Source organism: Delphinus delphis, chromosome 7, assembly GCF_949987515.2.
Source record: "Delphinus delphis chromosome 7, mDelDel1.2, whole genome shotgun sequence".
NCBI lineage: Eukaryota > Metazoa > Chordata > Mammalia > Artiodactyla > Delphinidae > Delphinus > Delphinus delphis.
The window spans coordinates 36,012,469-36,030,391 of NC_082689.1; the positions used below are offsets into that span (position 1 = coordinate 36,012,469).

The following is a 17,923-nucleotide window of genomic DNA, read 5'->3' on the forward strand; positions in this document are numbered from 1 at the left end:
TCCCTCCTCCCTCCCTCCTCCTCCCTTCCTCCCTCCCTTCCCCTCTCTCCTTCCCTCCCTCCCTTCCTTCCCTCCTTCCTCCCTTCCTCCCTCTTTCTTCCCTCTTTCCTCCCTTTCTCCCTCCCTTCCTTCCTGCGTCCCTCTCATATCTTTGTGCCTCCACCGTCTGCCAGGAACTGTGCTTACAGTCTAGTGAGGAATCGAGACAATAAGTATTTACAAGTACAGAGGATCTCTGGGATGCTTTGCATCAGAGGGCAGGGGTGAGATGCAGTTCCTGACATCCCTCTCAGATTGCAGCCACTCCTAAAGATGGTAAGATTTCCTGCTCAAAGAAATTAAGTGACTTGCCCCAGTCACTGAGAGAACAATTTCCAAGCCCAGGCTCTTTTGACTACGTCAGGTGACTTGCCATGTTGGCCAGTGACATTTTAGAAGATTCACGTTTTTGCTTAAGTAAAAACATTGTAAAAAATGTAATGCTTACCTCTTTTATGTTAACTTACAATTCATGAATGCCAGCGTATGTTTATGCAGCACTTTATAATTTTCAGTGCCATTTAGCTCATGTTATTTTATTATAATTACCATTTTGTGAGTCAGGAAGGGGAATTTTTGTTGGTGGTGGTTTTATTCTGGTTTTGCTTTTAAATCCCCATTTTATAGAAGAGAAAATAGGTGCCCAGAGAGGTTAAGTGAGTTCCCCATAGGTGCAGAGCTACAGCCAACGAGGTTCAGATCCAGCACCAGACCTGGGTATCCTGATTCCCAGTCTGCTGCTCTTTCAGACAGAGTGGCTTTCTTGTTTCATGACGGTCATGCACACACAGTATTTTAGGCATCCTCATGCTTATGGGCCTGTAGCTAGGGTTGTATGAACAGTTAAACTGACACGGCCCTTGCCTTCTGGCAGCATATAATCTAAATAAGGTAAAGAGTTCCTGGAGTTTATGCCTATACAGGAAACCCTTTTCTTCTGCTATCACCTATTCTCCCCATGCCATATCCCACAAACTTAAGGAGGTCTGTAACTGTGTTACAGTGCACTCCTAACTCTATTTGCCTTCTCACGTGCCAGAACTTTCTCCTTTCTCTTTGCTTATCCTCCTTGACAGTAGTGAGGGTATTTGCTGGTGAGTTGGAAAAACGGAATCTGGGAATCTCTTGGTTTCCTGCCCTTCGAATCAGTGGATTGATCTGCTCCTTGCTCAGGTTCTCATTTTTACTAGACGCTTGGGCAGTGCTTCCCAAACCTGGCTCATCCTCAGCATCTCCAAAGATCTACTCTGGAGCTGCTGTTCCACAAGTCCGGGTGGGGCCCACAACTGCTCTAGGGATAAACTCGATCTTGAATGCTTTAGCCATTCACTTAATATGACCACCCTCAACAGGACAGTTTAGTCTTTACTAAACTGCAAATTCCTGGGAATGGGGAGGAAAAAAAAATCCATTTCTGACCTTCCCCTACCCTCCAGATCATCTGAAACTGTTCAGCCCATCTACCATGCGATAACTAGACATCCTGTCAGGGATAATTGTTAAGTTTGTACTACAGTTCGGTTACCCATTGATTTATATGGCATTTTTCTGACATGGCTGAATATTTTAGGGGGCTCAAATAGACCACTGTCATCATTCATCACTATGTATGTTGTGACTATAGATCTACCTTTTATTCACTTCAAGAAACATTTATCTAATGAGAGCATACCTCATATGTATTGGGCCTTTCGCTTCTTTAGTGTAGCCATTAAAATGGTGGTGCTATAGTTAAAAGTTTGGTTTGCTGCTTCTAAATACATTTCCAAGAAAATGGAAATCAAGGAACTATCAAAACTTCTTTGAATGTAAAATATCTGAAACCTGCAAACCATGTACATTTTTAGATTTAATAGTAGAGTATATGTGAAGATGTACTGAAAGTAAAAATTATTAAAATGTTCTTAAAGGAAACTCCCAAGAATTTAAACAAAACAAAACCCCTCCAAATTAATAGCAGTTGCCATTTTGTAATCATTATAGCTGTATTTGCTCCCATGTTTTGTAGTTTCTTAACAAATTACTGTGAAATTAGGTTAGTTGGAACATGAATAAATGTACAACATAAATGAGTATACTTCTGCCTTCATATTATATGGCAGCATTTTCTTTGATAATCGACATGCCCTCATAATATTGCCCTTAAGATCAGATATTATATAACCTTAAATTATAGGAAACAGAATATGCCTGAAGGACAATTCTGCAATATATAATTGGGAGCATGCAGTTGATAGAATTTCCAAGGGTGTTGAGCCCAGTGACAAGGTACCTGGAAAGCTGGGTCCTTACGGAAAATTTGTTGCCACATTTGAGCTTCCATCTGAAAAAAATACATGTAATTAATTAAGATGGGAAATATTCATGCATAACTGTATTTTTAGATCTTCAGTGCATACTTCTTACCCCAGAGGATGCAGAAACAGTGGCTAAACCTAAGTTATGAATAGCATCTGCTAGAATATAGCAAAGCATGTTTAAAAGAGTATACATTTTCCCCTGTGTCTTTGATTATTGAAGATACTTTAGGGGGACAAATGCTAGAGGAAAATCTCTTTATGCAAATGTATTTCTGAGTTGAAAGGAGGAGAAGTTTGTTTGTGTTACCTGCCAAAATTAATCATTTAATTCTAAACTCTTTCAGATAATGATTAAACTGAGAACAATAATAAGAAAATATATACCAGATGAAATAGTTTTTAAGCAGTGGCAGAAGCTTAGAACTGATCACAAATAATTTCTCATAACGCTTTTCTTTCTCATTTGTCCTATTCCCCCATGTAATAGTTTTAAATGGTGCTCTTATGAAATAAATAACTAAACACCAACCATATTTTTTTCATATCCTGAACAATATTTTGGCTGTTTTTCAGAAGAATCGGAATTCTGAAAATTAAATAAAGGTTTCTAAAATACCAACTTCAGAAAGTTTTATTTAATTTGTGGAATAATTTTGTTCTCTTTTTTTTTCAATAGGGTCTTTATTAATTTAGTCTAGTTACTTAGTGCTTATATTAAATAATCTAATAAAAGTAAGGGTTATAACATAACGTTTCCCAAATGTGAAGCAGCATCTATTACATGAGACAAAAATCTTTATGCTGCAAAATGTAAAAACCACGTATAGAGTTACAAGGCATCAAATGGTACTGTATGTATTTTTTTAAGTAGAACATTTTTGTAGCATAAGGGGGTAGTCAGCTCAAGAAAAGATTGGCAGACAGCTGTGTATCACTATAGTTTATTCTGAAAGTGCTCTAAAATTCATATTTCAGTTTTTCAAGGCCAATAATATTCCTTATGATCAATTCTCCTGATACAGATATGATCTAAGATTAAAGTTAATGTCCTAAAGAGTAGAAACCTACCTTATTTGTGTTTGTCACTAATACCCAAATTGCTGCAGGTAGAGCTTTCTCTGTGTGTTTGTGTGTGTGTGTGTGTGTGTGTGTGTGTGCGTATTTTTAGATAAATTCATTTAACCAGTACAGCCTCAGTATTTATTCTGAATTGTCAAATCTTCTGTTTTGGTCCGGTGTTTTCTTTTGTATTATTATAAATACAGGATTAAGTGTATTGTAGGTTCCCAGACAAGTATGTTTTGAAGTTTCATTAATTTGTGTAAGTTATAATGGTACTTGAATAATGTAAAATGCTGGAAGAATGCTATTTCATTTACCATTTACTTTTCCCTCAATACAAGACATTTGAAATATAGATAGTCTTTAAAATAAAAGCTGAATATGTAGGAGTTTCAGTAAATTGTACTGGGGTACTGCTAAGCTGTGGATTAAAAAAGGAAAATATGTACACTTCAAAAACCATTTTTGTTTTGCCTTTTTTCTCTTTCCTCATTGAAAAGTCATTCCTACCACAGGTTTCACAATAATAACTACAATTTACGTCCTTATGCTGCTACAGTTTGACGATATACCACAGTCAGGCCACAGGTTAGAAACACAGGCTGAGTTATTATATACTGCTGGGTAGTGATTTCCTGTGAACTGATTTATGGATAAATAATTCTATGTTCTTATTATATAGGACAGTTTTTAATTTCTTTAACAAAGCATAGCTGAACAACAGAAAATTACACGCTATAGCATAGGGACACGACCACTCTGAGGAGGATAAACAGATGCGATCAATGTCATGAGTTCTCCTATTTTTAAAAGGGGCCTCATCAGCAGTTGGCGTATTGTGGAAATAATACCGCTAACCAGAAGCCCCAAGGCTTAGTTACTCTGAGACTGGGATTTTTTTTTATTGATACTCTTTTGCTGAGATCTTTTCAGGGAGTTAATGAAATGTATAAACCCAAGCCTTTAGATATTAAAGCTAATGTCTCATTTTTTTCCCAGGCTGAGTTTTCATTTTGCTTTGAAAGTTAATGTTAAAATGCACCTGGAATAAAAGAAAATTATTCATTGAGCTGTTCTACAGGAATACTGCTGATATCTTGCTGGTTTCCTATATCTGTCTCACAGATAATTTGTGGGCTTTATCCTACAATATACCCAACATATACCTATTTTATCAGCATCTATCTGTATGCTACCACAAACCGTGAGAGCTGTTCTCTTGTACTTTATAGGTGATCTGTTGCAGGCCTTCATGAAATAAGTATTTCTTGTATTTGAGGTACAGGGGATAAAACTATCATTTTGGTTTATTTTAAGAATGGTTTCACTTAGCTATGTGTTTAGCAATAATAAGCTTCTCTACTCAGTTGTGAGCTCCATAATTACAGGGATAGTGTGTACTGGGTTATCTTTGCATCTTAGTGACTTATGCTGGAGACACAAAAGAAAAATTTGTTAAATGAATGATGATTAATGCTTAATACAAACCTTGTGATGTTTTATTGCTTATATTGTATTATCGGCACATTTTATTTATCACTCAGAAGTGATCGACTTTCTAAAAAACTTGAATCAAATATTGATGAACTGTAACGTGTATTATCACCACTCTTGTTTTCACATAGTTAGAGGTACAAATGATATGAATGATGCATGTGAATTAGGCATCTACTGAGAAGAGTATTTGGTTTCTTTGAGAGAGGCTATAAACTGACAAAAATAACAAATACATATAACACAAACAACTATTGATATTTCTCTTTGTGATACATCCAGTCTGGCAGAATACTGCATTGAAAGAGTGAAAAACTGGTTTCCATTATTGCATCTTTTTAATTTTAGACAAAACTTGCCTCCATTCCCAACCTAATTTTATGTCACTAATGGGAAATTTACCTACAATTGCATTTTTTTATTTGGTCTAAAAGCATAACATGAAGAGTGGATTGGTCCTCTGTATTTTAGTGAACAGATTTGTCTAGATATAAGCAATTTTATTTATATTATGCTCAATTCAATCATGTTAACATTTGTATGAATTTCAACCCCCAAATAAAGGCCCATAATTTGGGACTCAAGACCTTGACATTGCATCTTTAATAATCCTCAGCGCCAGGCATTTTGTAAATGTTCACAGATGATAAATTCTTTGGAAATAGGAAGGATGACGTGGGAAACAATGTTTATGTCTGAAATGGCACTGTTGAGGGAGAAGATTTTTTTTCCAGAGAAGCTGTCTCTTCAGGCCCTGCCACCGTTTGCTTATTGGTCTCATATGTTCCTTTGTTTAACATTAAATGTCAAGTCCCTGCCCCATGTGTGACTGTGTGATTGGGCACTGGCACATGGGCAGAGCTGAGTAGAAAGGATATTGGCCCAGTAGTTAGAAAACTTGTCAGCTGAAGCCCTGGGGCCTGGTTCTGGCTGTCACCCACAGATGTCCTTGAAAACTCACTCTTCTCTGATCTTCACCTCACTTTCAGGTGTAATACTGACCGCCTTCTCTCCTTGTGAAGATGAACTAATAGTTTGGAAAAAAACGCTTTGTAAACTGTAAAGTAACATAAAGGGATATTGTGATAAAGTAAGCTCCTTCTAAGATACACAAACTAACCAAGAGTATTTACTGTGCAGCTGTATAGAGAAAGGAATTACTTCAGGCTGGGTTGATGAGAGTTGGAATTATTCGTGGTGCAGAATTTGAAGAATGTGTACGATTTCTAGAAGTGAATGCATGGGATCAGTACTCCAGACAGAGTGAGAGTGTGATATATATTCAGAGAAGAATTGGGAATTGCCATTTATTGAGCATGTACTGTGTGCCTGGCTGGGCTTGAGTGTGTGTGTGGGTGTGTGTGTGTGTGTGTGTGTGTGGGTGTGTGTAAAGTACTGTGTAATCATCATTAGTTTTCCTCATATTTTGATTGGGGCTATAAAACCTACTCATGGAGTGTAAGCATTAGAAATAATTCTGTATACCTATAGTTATGCTGCTTTTATTGAGATTTCTCCAGCACTGCAAGTCAGATATCCCCAGTGGGAACATAACCTCTCTTCCTTCTTTGTTCGCCTTCACTGTACTAAAGCATTTCTTGGGGTCTGTATCCCTCCTTAGAGGGAGCCAGGAAGAGGCTGTCATAGTTGTTAGATATACCTGTTTGGATTATTTCAGCTCTTTTTTTTCTCCCCTGAGAATGCTTCCCTTTTTTAATCCACCTGAATTCCAGTATAGGTTAATCATCCTAAAGCTTTGATGGTGTTACATCTACACCCAATAACTTTCAAAGATCTATTTTCCCCTAACTTTTACTGAGCACTTATTGTGTGCCATCCCACTGCTACATTCTGATTCTCATTTTAAGCCTCATGGCAACCCTAAAGAGTAGGCACTGTTATTATTCCCATCTTACAGGTAATGGAAACCAAGCCTTAGAGAGACCAACTAAATAACTTGCCCCAAATCTTGCAGCTGACAAGCAGAGGAGGCTGGGCATGGACTCACCTCTGACTCCAGGCCTTGCTCCTGACCTCTGACCCATACGGTGCGTTACTGAGTTGGGCATCTGAGGCCTTCCAGACTTGGAACCAAGATCTTTTCCAGTCTTTGCTTCTGAAGTGCCTCACACTTGAACCAGTATGACTTTACAGGCTACTAAGAAGAGCGAGTGATTGATGTACAGTCTTCCTTTGTGATTTAAAATAATGAGGGCCTTTTATAGGCACTTGACTAAATTAAAGATTAAATGATATTGAAGTCATCCCTGAGTAAATATTTTTGAAATAAATTGACTGTATCTTTCTTTTAGGGAGCATTAAAAGATGTCTAAATAATTACTGTAAATGATTAATTGTTGGGATTAATGATATCCAGGCTCTGTACTAAGGGCTCTGCATTCAATCTGCACAATATTCCTATGAGGTCAGTACTTTTATTGTTCCATTTTACACATGAGAGGACTGAGGCATAGAGAAATTCAGTAACTTGCTACAGTTACATGGTTAGTAGGTGGAGGAGGCAGAATATGAACAGAGGCAATTTGACTTGGAAGCCGGAATTCTTTGTCACTATGGTCTACTGCTTCCCGTTTTGATTTCCTCAATTAACACTTGACACCAGCCCAAGAAATATTTTTGTCTATTTTATATCAGGGAAGGAGGACTGTATTTCCAAAGAGGGTTATTAATACTTTAGACAGAGACCTTATTTGGAGGAAAGGTTTATTAAAAAGAGTTACTCCAAGTCCCTGCCAGGCTGGAGGAGAGCAGCCTCTGGACATCACTGTCCTACCAGATCTGGTTCCTGCAGACTCTGGTAGGTAGTTGAGCAAAGAGCATGACTTCTAGGTGCAGGTTAGTCAATATGGTGCGAAAAAGAAAAAGCACACGCACTTCCCATTGCCTGAAAATAGCACGTGTCAGCAGCTCTCTTCCAACATGTAGAAACCACCCTGTAGCAGCTGCTCCCTGTGGAGGCATTAAGTGTTGTGAAGACACCTGTATGTGTCTAATTCCAGCCCAAACAAGTCTCCTTCCAGCTCATCAAGGTGGGGAGAGAATTTATCTAAATGGAGATTACTATTTTCAATAGAGTGACTTGTCTGTCATTTCCTGTAGAGATTCTTCCCCCTCCACCTTTTTTTTAAATTGAGGTATAATTTACATACAATAAAACATATGCATATTAAGTGTTCGGTTACATGGATTTTGACAATTTTCATACCCGTGCAACCACCAGCCAAAACTAGAAAATCCCCTTTATGTCCCTTTCCAGTCATGCCCCTGCTGTCTGGAGGTAGCCGCATTCTGACTTCTCATAGATGAGTCTTGCCTGTTCTTGAATTTTATATAAGTGAAATCATTCAGAGATATTCTGTTGTCTCTGGCTGCATTGTGGTATAAACTTACAGCGAAACACTCCTCAACAGTAAAAAGGATTGAACAATGACACACACAACAGCATGGATGAATCGCCTCTAGAGTTATGCGTCAAAGTTTACAGGATTCATTTGCTTCATGCTACCTTCATATTCTTAGTAACCAAAATGACCCACAAAATTGGCTTCTTCTACTTGCCTATGATAGTGTGCAATTGCTGACTTCATTTTTTTCTCCATCTAATCTCTTATAATAAAATATCATCTTTAGAAGATGGTCAGTTTATACTCAACTTATGGGCTATCACGATAATGATGTTTTAAGGGGATTAAAATTGTGGAGTGATTTTTTAAAAGAAGGAACTATGTTAGACATGTTACATGGTATCTTTTTAGTACTTTCACATGTCAGAAGGAGTAAAGGAAGCAATGAAGCAGACCCAGCCTCTCCTGGATGGCTGTCCAGTGGGCCCTGGATGTTCATTTTCATGACTACTACATGCTGTGTGCTGTGCACTTTTCATTGTCATGAGAGAGAATGTTAGGAAAACTATCCCCACAAGAAAACAGCTTTTCTTGGCAAGTGAAATATGACTTAAGGAGCCAGAACTGGAGACATACGGTACTATGAATGAGAGCTGTGTTACTTTACTGGATCTGAGTCCAGGCACTATTTATACTGCAGCATATTCAGCACCAGATTGTTAAATCTTAATACTGAAACAGTGCATCATTTTAATATTTTTGTTCTGTTTATTCCCTGTTTTCAAGCATTATGTCAAGCATTGCGCATTCATTGATTTCATCTTGGACAGGACGTGTGCCCTGACCAGAAAGTTCATTTCCTATTATTGAAATTTTGGCCCATAGCTGTAAAGCAGCATTTTGTGAAGCTTTTAAAAGTTCACTTGCGTATACAGGTGTTCTGTCTCTTTGGTGATAAAATATATTTTTTGAAAGAACAGTGTAGTTGGACTCACCTGCGTTGTCAAAAATAAAAATAAAAATGCTGTTTCTCTCCTATCACTAAAACATAGCTGTTTTGGATATGGGACAATTTTTGATACCCTGGGGACCATTGAATTTTTCACAGCATACAAATAAAATGTTTGTTACTGTGTTGTTTGTGAAATGGGCTTCTCTTTATTTTTCTTCATCTATGTTATATGCGCCCTGTGCACCAGATTAGATGGGTCCATCTTGTGAATAACTTAGCATTTTCACCACGTGTTGCTGAAGCTGTCCCATGAGTCTGCCCAAGTTTGACCAGGATTTTTATTCTCTCTCCATTGTCACGAGTGTTTACCATATGTAGCAGGAAACCCGCAGGGACAGGGTACCACTGTCACTGTAAAAAGAACTGAGGAATTAAAAAAGAAAAAAAAAGGAAGTTGAAAGCATCTCTGCTATTTCTGATCTGTGGTCAATCATTGTGCTATGGAAAACAAGCCCTGTGCCTCGTGAAATGTGAATCTGGAAGTGAACTCTCACTGCTTCTTCAGCTCCAGATGCTATTCGCACTGGGGTTCACACCACAACCAGGATGTGACTGTGTGTGTGCTAAGCCCACACACAGGAATTTTCTTGTACAATTCAAAACCGAATCTTATATTTACTTAAGCCTTGCTTTTTTTTTTTTGTCTATGAAATCAGCAGTTCGGTATATTTAGCATCAGTCTTAAGTTAGACTGTGAAACAAGACTTTGGGGGAAGGAAGTAACCGTATGGTTTTCTAAGTAATTTAAGAAAGAGGAAAACATAAAAAAACTGATTGTCCATGATTAAACCTCATCCTTTCATTCTCATCTTCCTGTATAGTTAACTCAATTGTCAGCCAGAAAGAGTCTATTGCACTGGGTTGTAAAATATCTCTGAGTGGGCCTTGAATGTTGACTATTGGATGACCTTCCTAACATTGAACAAACAATGGGAGGGTTTAATAAATAGCAGATATGTGTTTATTATGTTTTTCTTCCCTGTGCAGGAATAATCAAGCTTGGGAGGTGGAACCCTCTCCCCCTCAGTTATGTGACAGATGCACCCGATGCGACAGTGGCCGACATGCTGCAAGATGTCTATCACGTTGTGACGTTGAAAATCCAATTACAAAGGTGGGTGTCTCTGAACATCTGCCCTTCCTAACTCTCAGAGCTGCTCCGTTGATCATAGAGTCGCTACAGAGATCAGCTCATCCTGTCTTTGTTAATTTCTAGACATGGGATGAAATGAAAAAAAAAAAGAAGGGGGGGGGCGTCACCAGGCATCTTTATAGTCCACATTCCAACTGTTTTATGTTTTGTTTTCAGAAGCAGTGAAGTGGTAACCTAGGGGAAGCTTGATAAATCATTAAAAATCTGCAGCCTTTAAAGGGGAACTTTCCACAGCCCCTAATTTAATGAGTCCTCTGGTTAAATGCTTAGCACATAATATTTGAAGAATAAACACCTCTGCTGTTTCAGGCTTGTGTTTGAGGGGTGAGTTTGGTGCCCTTGTAGCCTGCTTACCAAGAAGCTGCTGGTACTGGACGCCTCTTGCTTTCCTCTCTGGTGGCCTGCAGAAGTTCTGGGGATGATTTCTTTTTTTCAGATACAGCATGCAGAACAAATTATGCTCTAAAGAATCTAGAGTTTCTCTGCAGAGTCTTGTATTGTAAAGTGCCAGCAGCTCATGTGATTTAAGGAATATTGTCCTTTACTGTAAAGGTTTTGAATCTACCCCTTTTGGAGAATTTACACTTTAATAGGGACCCACCATTCCTGTCCTTGTCTAGGAATGCTTTAATGTCTTTTCTTCAGTTTTTTGTTAGCGAAGTGACATCTCTGGATTGTTCTATGAGGGTGAAGGGTAGACCTTCAAATTTGATGAAGCGTTTGTTTACATTTAACCTTAGGAATGTCCAATAATTAAGTTTAAATTGTGGAAGTTTATAATCACACTGTCATGCCATTTCTATCAGTAGACTGGAGAAATCCTATTTTAAAAAATTGGCATCTCTTCATATCCGAAGTGACCAGTTTTCTCAGGCTAGTGTGAGAACCAACTGAAAGAGACCGTGATGGGCTCTGTCAAGGTCCTAGAGAAGCAGTTTTGCTCCCTTTCCCTCATTTTGGGCCCACATTCAACCCTGTTCTTTGGTGGTTCTCCTAATGCTTCACAGGACCCAGGGGTGACTGCTGTACTCTGCATTTAAGGGTTTGCATGTCACTCATTCTTGCTGTGTTTTCCAGTTGTTCGAAGTTGGAAGACTTGCCTGCGGAGCAGTGGAACCACGCCACGGTCCGCAATGCCTTAAAGGAACTGCTCAAAGAGATGAACCAGAGCACATTAGCCAAAGAATGCCCTCTCTCCCAGGTCAGTGTCTTCAGGAGAAATGAAGAAGCCAAGGGTGGGCTGTCTGGCAGGAGGGGCACACCTGCTCAGACAGCTGTCTTTTATTTTATATTCACACTACATCTTAGGTGGAAAAAAATATGGAGGTTGTGGTGCTTTTTTTTGTAGAGGAGAACTTATCACTTATTGAGAGCTCTGATATAGTGGGAGTCACATTAAAACATTTTACACTCACAGTCTTCTTACACATGTCGTAGGAGGTAGATATCAGTGTCTCCATTTTATAGATCAAGAAAACAAGGCTCAGAGAAGCACTTTACCTGCCTAAGCTTACTGAGCTGGTTAAGTGGCAGGTTGCAACCCCAGCTGAGACCTCCCTTGCCAAAGCTCAGGCTTCAAATCACTGTGTTACTTGGTCAATGAAATGGGTCAGCCATGCCAGACCCGTCTTAATTTGTTTTTATTTGTTTATTGAGCCTTTTCTAGGTCTAGCAGAGAGAGATGATCTTTGCATCATACACGCTTGTAGAGATTTGGGAGTGAGTTCACCACATGAAAATGCACCACGAGAAAAAGTGATACTCTGTTTTTACTGAACTGATCATAAACTAAAACAAGCCACAAAAATAAGAGATTGAGAGGATCAAAGGGAGGAACAGCAGAAGAAAGGGCTCACGGTTCCATTTGTGTTCATGGGTGAAGGCCCCACTTTTTCTAATAAGATAATATTTTGGTGGCTATGGGGAGTGGCTTAGAACTGCTGTGAAATGAACTCAGGTTAACATTATCTAAAGCCATGAATGGAAATCCATTTTCTGGTGTGAGTTGCTACACTTGATTTAAGACAGTAGACTGACTACATGTCTGTCAAATTCAAGGGAAGATGACAAGAACCATAGAAACTTGATGTGTCCTGAGCTATGTTCCAGGATAATAGTCTTTGGGGGAAGCAAGAAGCCTAGTGGTTAAGAGCTTGCATTGTGGAATCAGTCAGATCTGGATTCGTGTCCTGGCTTACAAGCTTTTGTGACCTCATCTTTATAAGCCTGTTTCTTTGTATGTAAAACCAGGAGAGTAATAGTTCTAAGTCATATAATGAGGAGTAATGAGATAAATCACATAAATTCTTGGCCTGGTACATCGCATACAGTGATACTCCATAAATAGTACCAGCTGTTATTCCTGAGACATGATATTATTGGTGTGAACGGAATAATTTTTATATGCGTCTTGGAGGGTGTTTTAGAATTTAGATCCTCGGAGACAAAGCCTGCTATTAATATTTTTGCTTCCAGAAATTCAGGACGGCATGTACCTGAGTGGTAGATTGAAGGGGACACCATCAGTTACATCCCTACTTTTGTGCTTACAGCTTTCACATAGGCCATTTCAATACCTACCTGTAGGTATGTCCATAGGTGCTAAAGCTTGTTGCTAGAATTTTGATTTATTCCAATGTGATTGCTTATGAAGTTCTAAAAATAAATATTTTGAATTATTCTGATCATATACAGGGACTGGATAAAGAACAATTTAGGGAAAAAAAATTTCAATCATTTCTCCTAAATTTTACGATTAGTCACAATTAATTTTCTCTTGGATTTACTTGAAAGTCAAATTGGGCTTTGCCTAGAAGTGGACAAGCTCCTAACAATATCACCAATTCAGAATTTTATCCAGGGCTTTTGAGGCCTATGGGAATTTGGTCAGAATTGATCTATTGTGATTATTAGGTTTGGTTATAACTATAAAATGTGGCTAGAGGGACAGCCTGAGTGGAAAGAACCCACATTAGGGGCTGAGCACCCTGAGCTCTCATCTCAGTAATTTTTTTGTTTGTTTTTTTGGCCATACCACGTGGCTTGTGGGATTGAACCCGGGCCCCGGCAATGAAAGCGCTGTCCTAACCAGTGTACCTCCAGGGAATTCCCGAATCTCAGTTCTTTTATGTTGAATATGTGATCTTGGGCAAGCCCCTCCACTCTCAGAGCCTCATTAAACTCGTCTGTAAACTGGGCATGATTGTATCCACATATGTCACATAATTTGCAGGGTTGTCTTGAGATTCAAATGAGAACATCTTTACCCCTGCTGTAAAAATCCTCTTTTCTCCCCCATTTTCTGTTCTCATTGCTTGCCCACCTAGTTGCCCAAGCAGCTAGTTGCTGTTACTGTCATATTAGATATAATGGATTCTATCACCGCTGTATCTAAAATCTTCCTCCTTTGTGCCATTGCCTTGTTTAGACTTTTGTCACCTCTCATGTGAAATATTTTCAGTCATCCCGCATCATAATCTTTCTCCTGCCACCTGCTTCTCCAAAGCTAACATTGTGCCATTTCCTCATCTACAAGCCTCCAGAGACTCCCCCTGCTCAGCCTGTAGGAAGAACAGACTGCATAGCATAGCTCATGTATACCGTCAAGATGCCACTAACCTGATTTCCCACCAGTCGCCTTCCTCCCTCTACCTACATCCACTCTGTGCTCCAAACCATGCAACTAATTGTTCTGAAACATTAAACATTGCTCAAACTTCACCAAAATATTCCCAAGGGTGGGAGCAACCTAATTAGTACCATCAGCACTTCAAGTCTGACAAAGCAACTTCTTATGTTACTTTTACAATTCATGAAAAGTAATACACAGTTTACTCCATATACCTGTGTTTCTGCTCTTTTTAAAAATGCCATAAAAATCGCTTTACCTGTGAAATTATTAACCTCCCCTGTGCACATGAGAGTAGTCCTCAAGGGAGGTGTGCCATGTTAATCTGGGGCTTTGCTGGCCCCTGCACACAATGATGGTGACCTCAGAGTCCTGCAGTGTGACACTACCTTGCTTTTGCTATGCGATTTCTCTCGGCTAGCCTGCGCTACTCTCTTCTGCTTTAGGAAATCTTTCAAATTCCAGCTGGAAAGTCACTGCTGGTGAAGAACCCTGACCTTCTGATTAAAGTAGTTGCTTCTTCTGCTTTTAGTAGCCTTTTGGACACACCCCTGTCACAGCACTTATCACAGCCTGTTGTCAGTGTTATCTGCCAGTTCTTGTCCCTTACTGAACTGCCCAGATAGCAGAAGCCATCTCTTATCTCTGTGTTCTCAGCATTCAGCACAATGTATATCTTCCATGTTGTTGTTACTCTAACTTTGGCCCAGTTGAGCTTTGGGGCTGGATATTCTTAGTGGTGGGGGAATGTCCTGTGGTCCTGTGTATTGTGGGATGTTTAGCAGCATCCCTGATCTCTATCCACTAGACGCCAGTAGCATCCCCCCTACCCAAACCCCCCGCCCTGTGACAACCAAAATGTCTCCAGACATTGCCAAGGGTCCTTGGATGGGAGGAAAATCACTCTTGGTTGAGAGCCACTGCTCTCTAATGTATTAATTTAATAAATTCAATATTAAAATGTTTTAGAAAGTTTTATAAAATGTAAAGTTTTATTATTTCCAGTGTTCTTGGCAGCTCTAAAATGTTTTGAACGAGAAACAGTGAATACAGTACTTTGGTGGTTGATGCCCAGTACATTTTCAATCAAACGGGGGCTCAGTTCTGTTGCTTAGATATGGAGGAGATTTGATTGAGGCTTCCGGTATGCTGTGTGATTACGGAACATCTCACTGGGGGAGTCCTTCTCAGCCAGCGTGGGCATGTAATGTGGGCACCTGAATTAATCCTATGGCTGTTACCCTGAAACGTTCCGGATTATTCACTTAAATTGCATAGCTGGATTGCATTTTGGTGTGGAGATAAGCTCACTCATTTTGTTGGTGGTTGTCATAGAATAGGTGCGTACATTTTTGTTCAATCTGTGCAGTGTGAAAAAGAATGAATTTTTGTTCTGAGACAGTGAAACAGTAATTTAAAAATGTATTTTACCAGCTTTAGTGGGGTCCCAGTTAGGAGTCAGGTACTTTACAATGGGCTGGGGGTACAGTGGTGAGGATGAGAGAGATGAAGCTTTCAGTATAGGAAGAAGAAAGTGGAGCACCAAATACTACTTACTTTAAAGCAGAATGGTAGATTATTGGGCTATCTAAAATATTCTCAGTTCATGAGTAAAAGATGCCTGCTTTTAACATAATTCTCCCTTACTACCCCCAAGCCAAACCATATTAGGTATTTCCTCACTTAAGTTGGGCAATTGCATAAAAGAATGATTCAGTGGCTAGTATATATTTTCTTGAACATCCCAGTGGTCTACATTTCAAAAGAGCAGCCTTGAAGACAGAAGGAAAGAGTGGAAAAGTCCATAAAAGGGCAACAATTGTAGGCTGAGGCATATATATTTAAAGGGAGGGAAGTCATGATTTAGCTGTATTCTGTCTGGCCAGGTGCTTGGAAAGTATAGGTTGTGTTTGTGTGTCTGTGTATTTATTTTTGATTTCACCTTTCAAAATGTGTTTAAGTGCTGACAGCCTCTTCCTTTTCCTCTGATGTCCCCCTGAGTCACCACTTCCAGCCTATAGTCTGTCCCAAGCATCCTAATTTCCTATACTTTAGACCCAGGTCTCCCTTATTAAAATGGTCTCTAACTGTTCCAATTTGAAAACATTATGAACACATCTTTCTGTGGCTCACTAATTTTTTTTACTGAAGGAAGAGTTAAAAGACAAAACCCCAGGTCCTCAGGGTTTCAATCCATTAAACTAAGAAGAGCTAACAGTGCCAGCCTTGATCACCTCATAGGTTATTAGGATGATCCAATAGAATGGCAATTTGCAAATGTAGGCGCACCTTCCAGCGTCCCCCTGCCTCCCCTCCTAACTTTATCTCTGCGACACTAGACATGCTTTTAAAAATTTTTTTTGTGGTAAAAATACATAACATGAAATTTATCATTTTAACAAGTTTTAAGTTTACAGTTTTTAAGTTTACAATTCAGTGGTATTAATTACATTTACATGTTGTACGACCATCACCCCCCCTGCCCCCACCCCGATCTATTTCCAAAACTTTTCATCGCCCCAGACAAAAGGTCTGTAACCATTCAGCAATAATTACCCATTCTTCTCTCCCCCAACAGCCCCTGGTAACCTCTATTCTGTGTTGCGTCTCTATGAATTTGCTTATTCTAGATGTCTCATAGAAGTAGAATCATAGAATATTTGTCCTTTTGTGCTGGCTCATTTCACTTAGCATACAGATACGTTTCTAAAACAGCTCTGTCCCATGCCCCTAGTTGAGGTTTTATTGCCATATATTTGAGGAGCAAGATGACTGATGGGAGTTTTTGAACTGTGAAAAGGTTACTAGATTTCCAGTATGATGGTGATGTAGTGTTTATATAGTCTTTTAAAGACAGAGATTGTAAGATAATGATTTCTGTCATCCTAGGCAAGTCTTGCCCATTTGGGGATCATTAAAGGAACAACTTAAATGTACAATATGCCAAAATAATGAGGCAGTGAAATCAAGCAGCCACTTGGGTCAATAGAAAAGAACAAATTGATCATGCGCTCATCTACAGACAAGTGGCTGATCGACTGCCTGGACCAGTATTGTCTTAACCAGTTGCCAACTGTTCATTTCGTTTAATCTTAAATTCACGGATGTAGTGGGGATGCATCCTGTCCCGTGTGAACGAGGTGCCAGCTGTCCATTTCAGTTATTTTCATGCAAGGTTGTTTTAGATCATGGCCCAACCTCATGAACTCTCGTCAAAGAGGGCTCACAGGTGACAACTTCTAAATAATTTCCAGTGGGTGATTGAGACGACCATCTGAAATGATTGCCTGGAGAGGAGAGAGCTGGTGTCCACTGGCTCCACCTCTTCTGTGCTAGGCCTTCTATGCACACCAACTCTGAATCCTTACAGCCTCTGAGGCAGGTATCAGTATTCCCCTTTCACAGACGAGGGTGCCCCTGTCAGACAAGCAAACCATTCGTCAGTCCCCTAGGGGAGGAGCTCTCGAATCAGCCCAGAGGAAGTGTTTCTTTCAACCAGAATGGCAAAAGCTTTCCATTCTGATAGTATAACTCAGAAATGGGGATGGAAAGGGACAGTAGAAAGTGGCCAAGTACCATTAATTTCTCATGATAAAGTAATTCCTCCAAATTATTTTTTTCCCTTTCCTATAACCTTAATTGGAGTATCATTATGATCTCATGTTTAATATGTTATTTAACGTATTACCAAGCAGAATGACAAGGCTGAAAACAAGCAAAGAATGCATATATCATTCATTGCCTGCATCATGCTCTGTCCTCTGTGTTCAGGTGGGAAGGGGGGCCGTGAGATGCCAGCTTCTCCCCCTTCTTCTTGCTCAGACAGGGCATTCTCACCTATGGACCATGTAACTATTCACTTTGGTTTTA

The 17,923-nt window shown here is 39.5% G+C and overlaps 1 protein-coding gene across 1 annotated transcript in view; it reads left to right on the forward strand.

The window, feature by feature from the left end:
• Positions 1 to 17,923, forward strand: part of SATB2 (SATB homeobox 2) — a 193,134-nt gene that overhangs the window by 65,207 nt on the left and 110,004 nt on the right. Inside the window, exons 4-5 of the mRNA XM_060016358.1 lie at positions 10,260 to 10,386; positions 11,503 to 11,626. Coding sequence (XP_059872341.1) covers positions 10,260 to 10,386; positions 11,503 to 11,626 — 251 coding nt within the window. The remainder of the gene's footprint in view (positions 1 to 10,259; positions 10,387 to 11,502; positions 11,627 to 17,923) is intronic.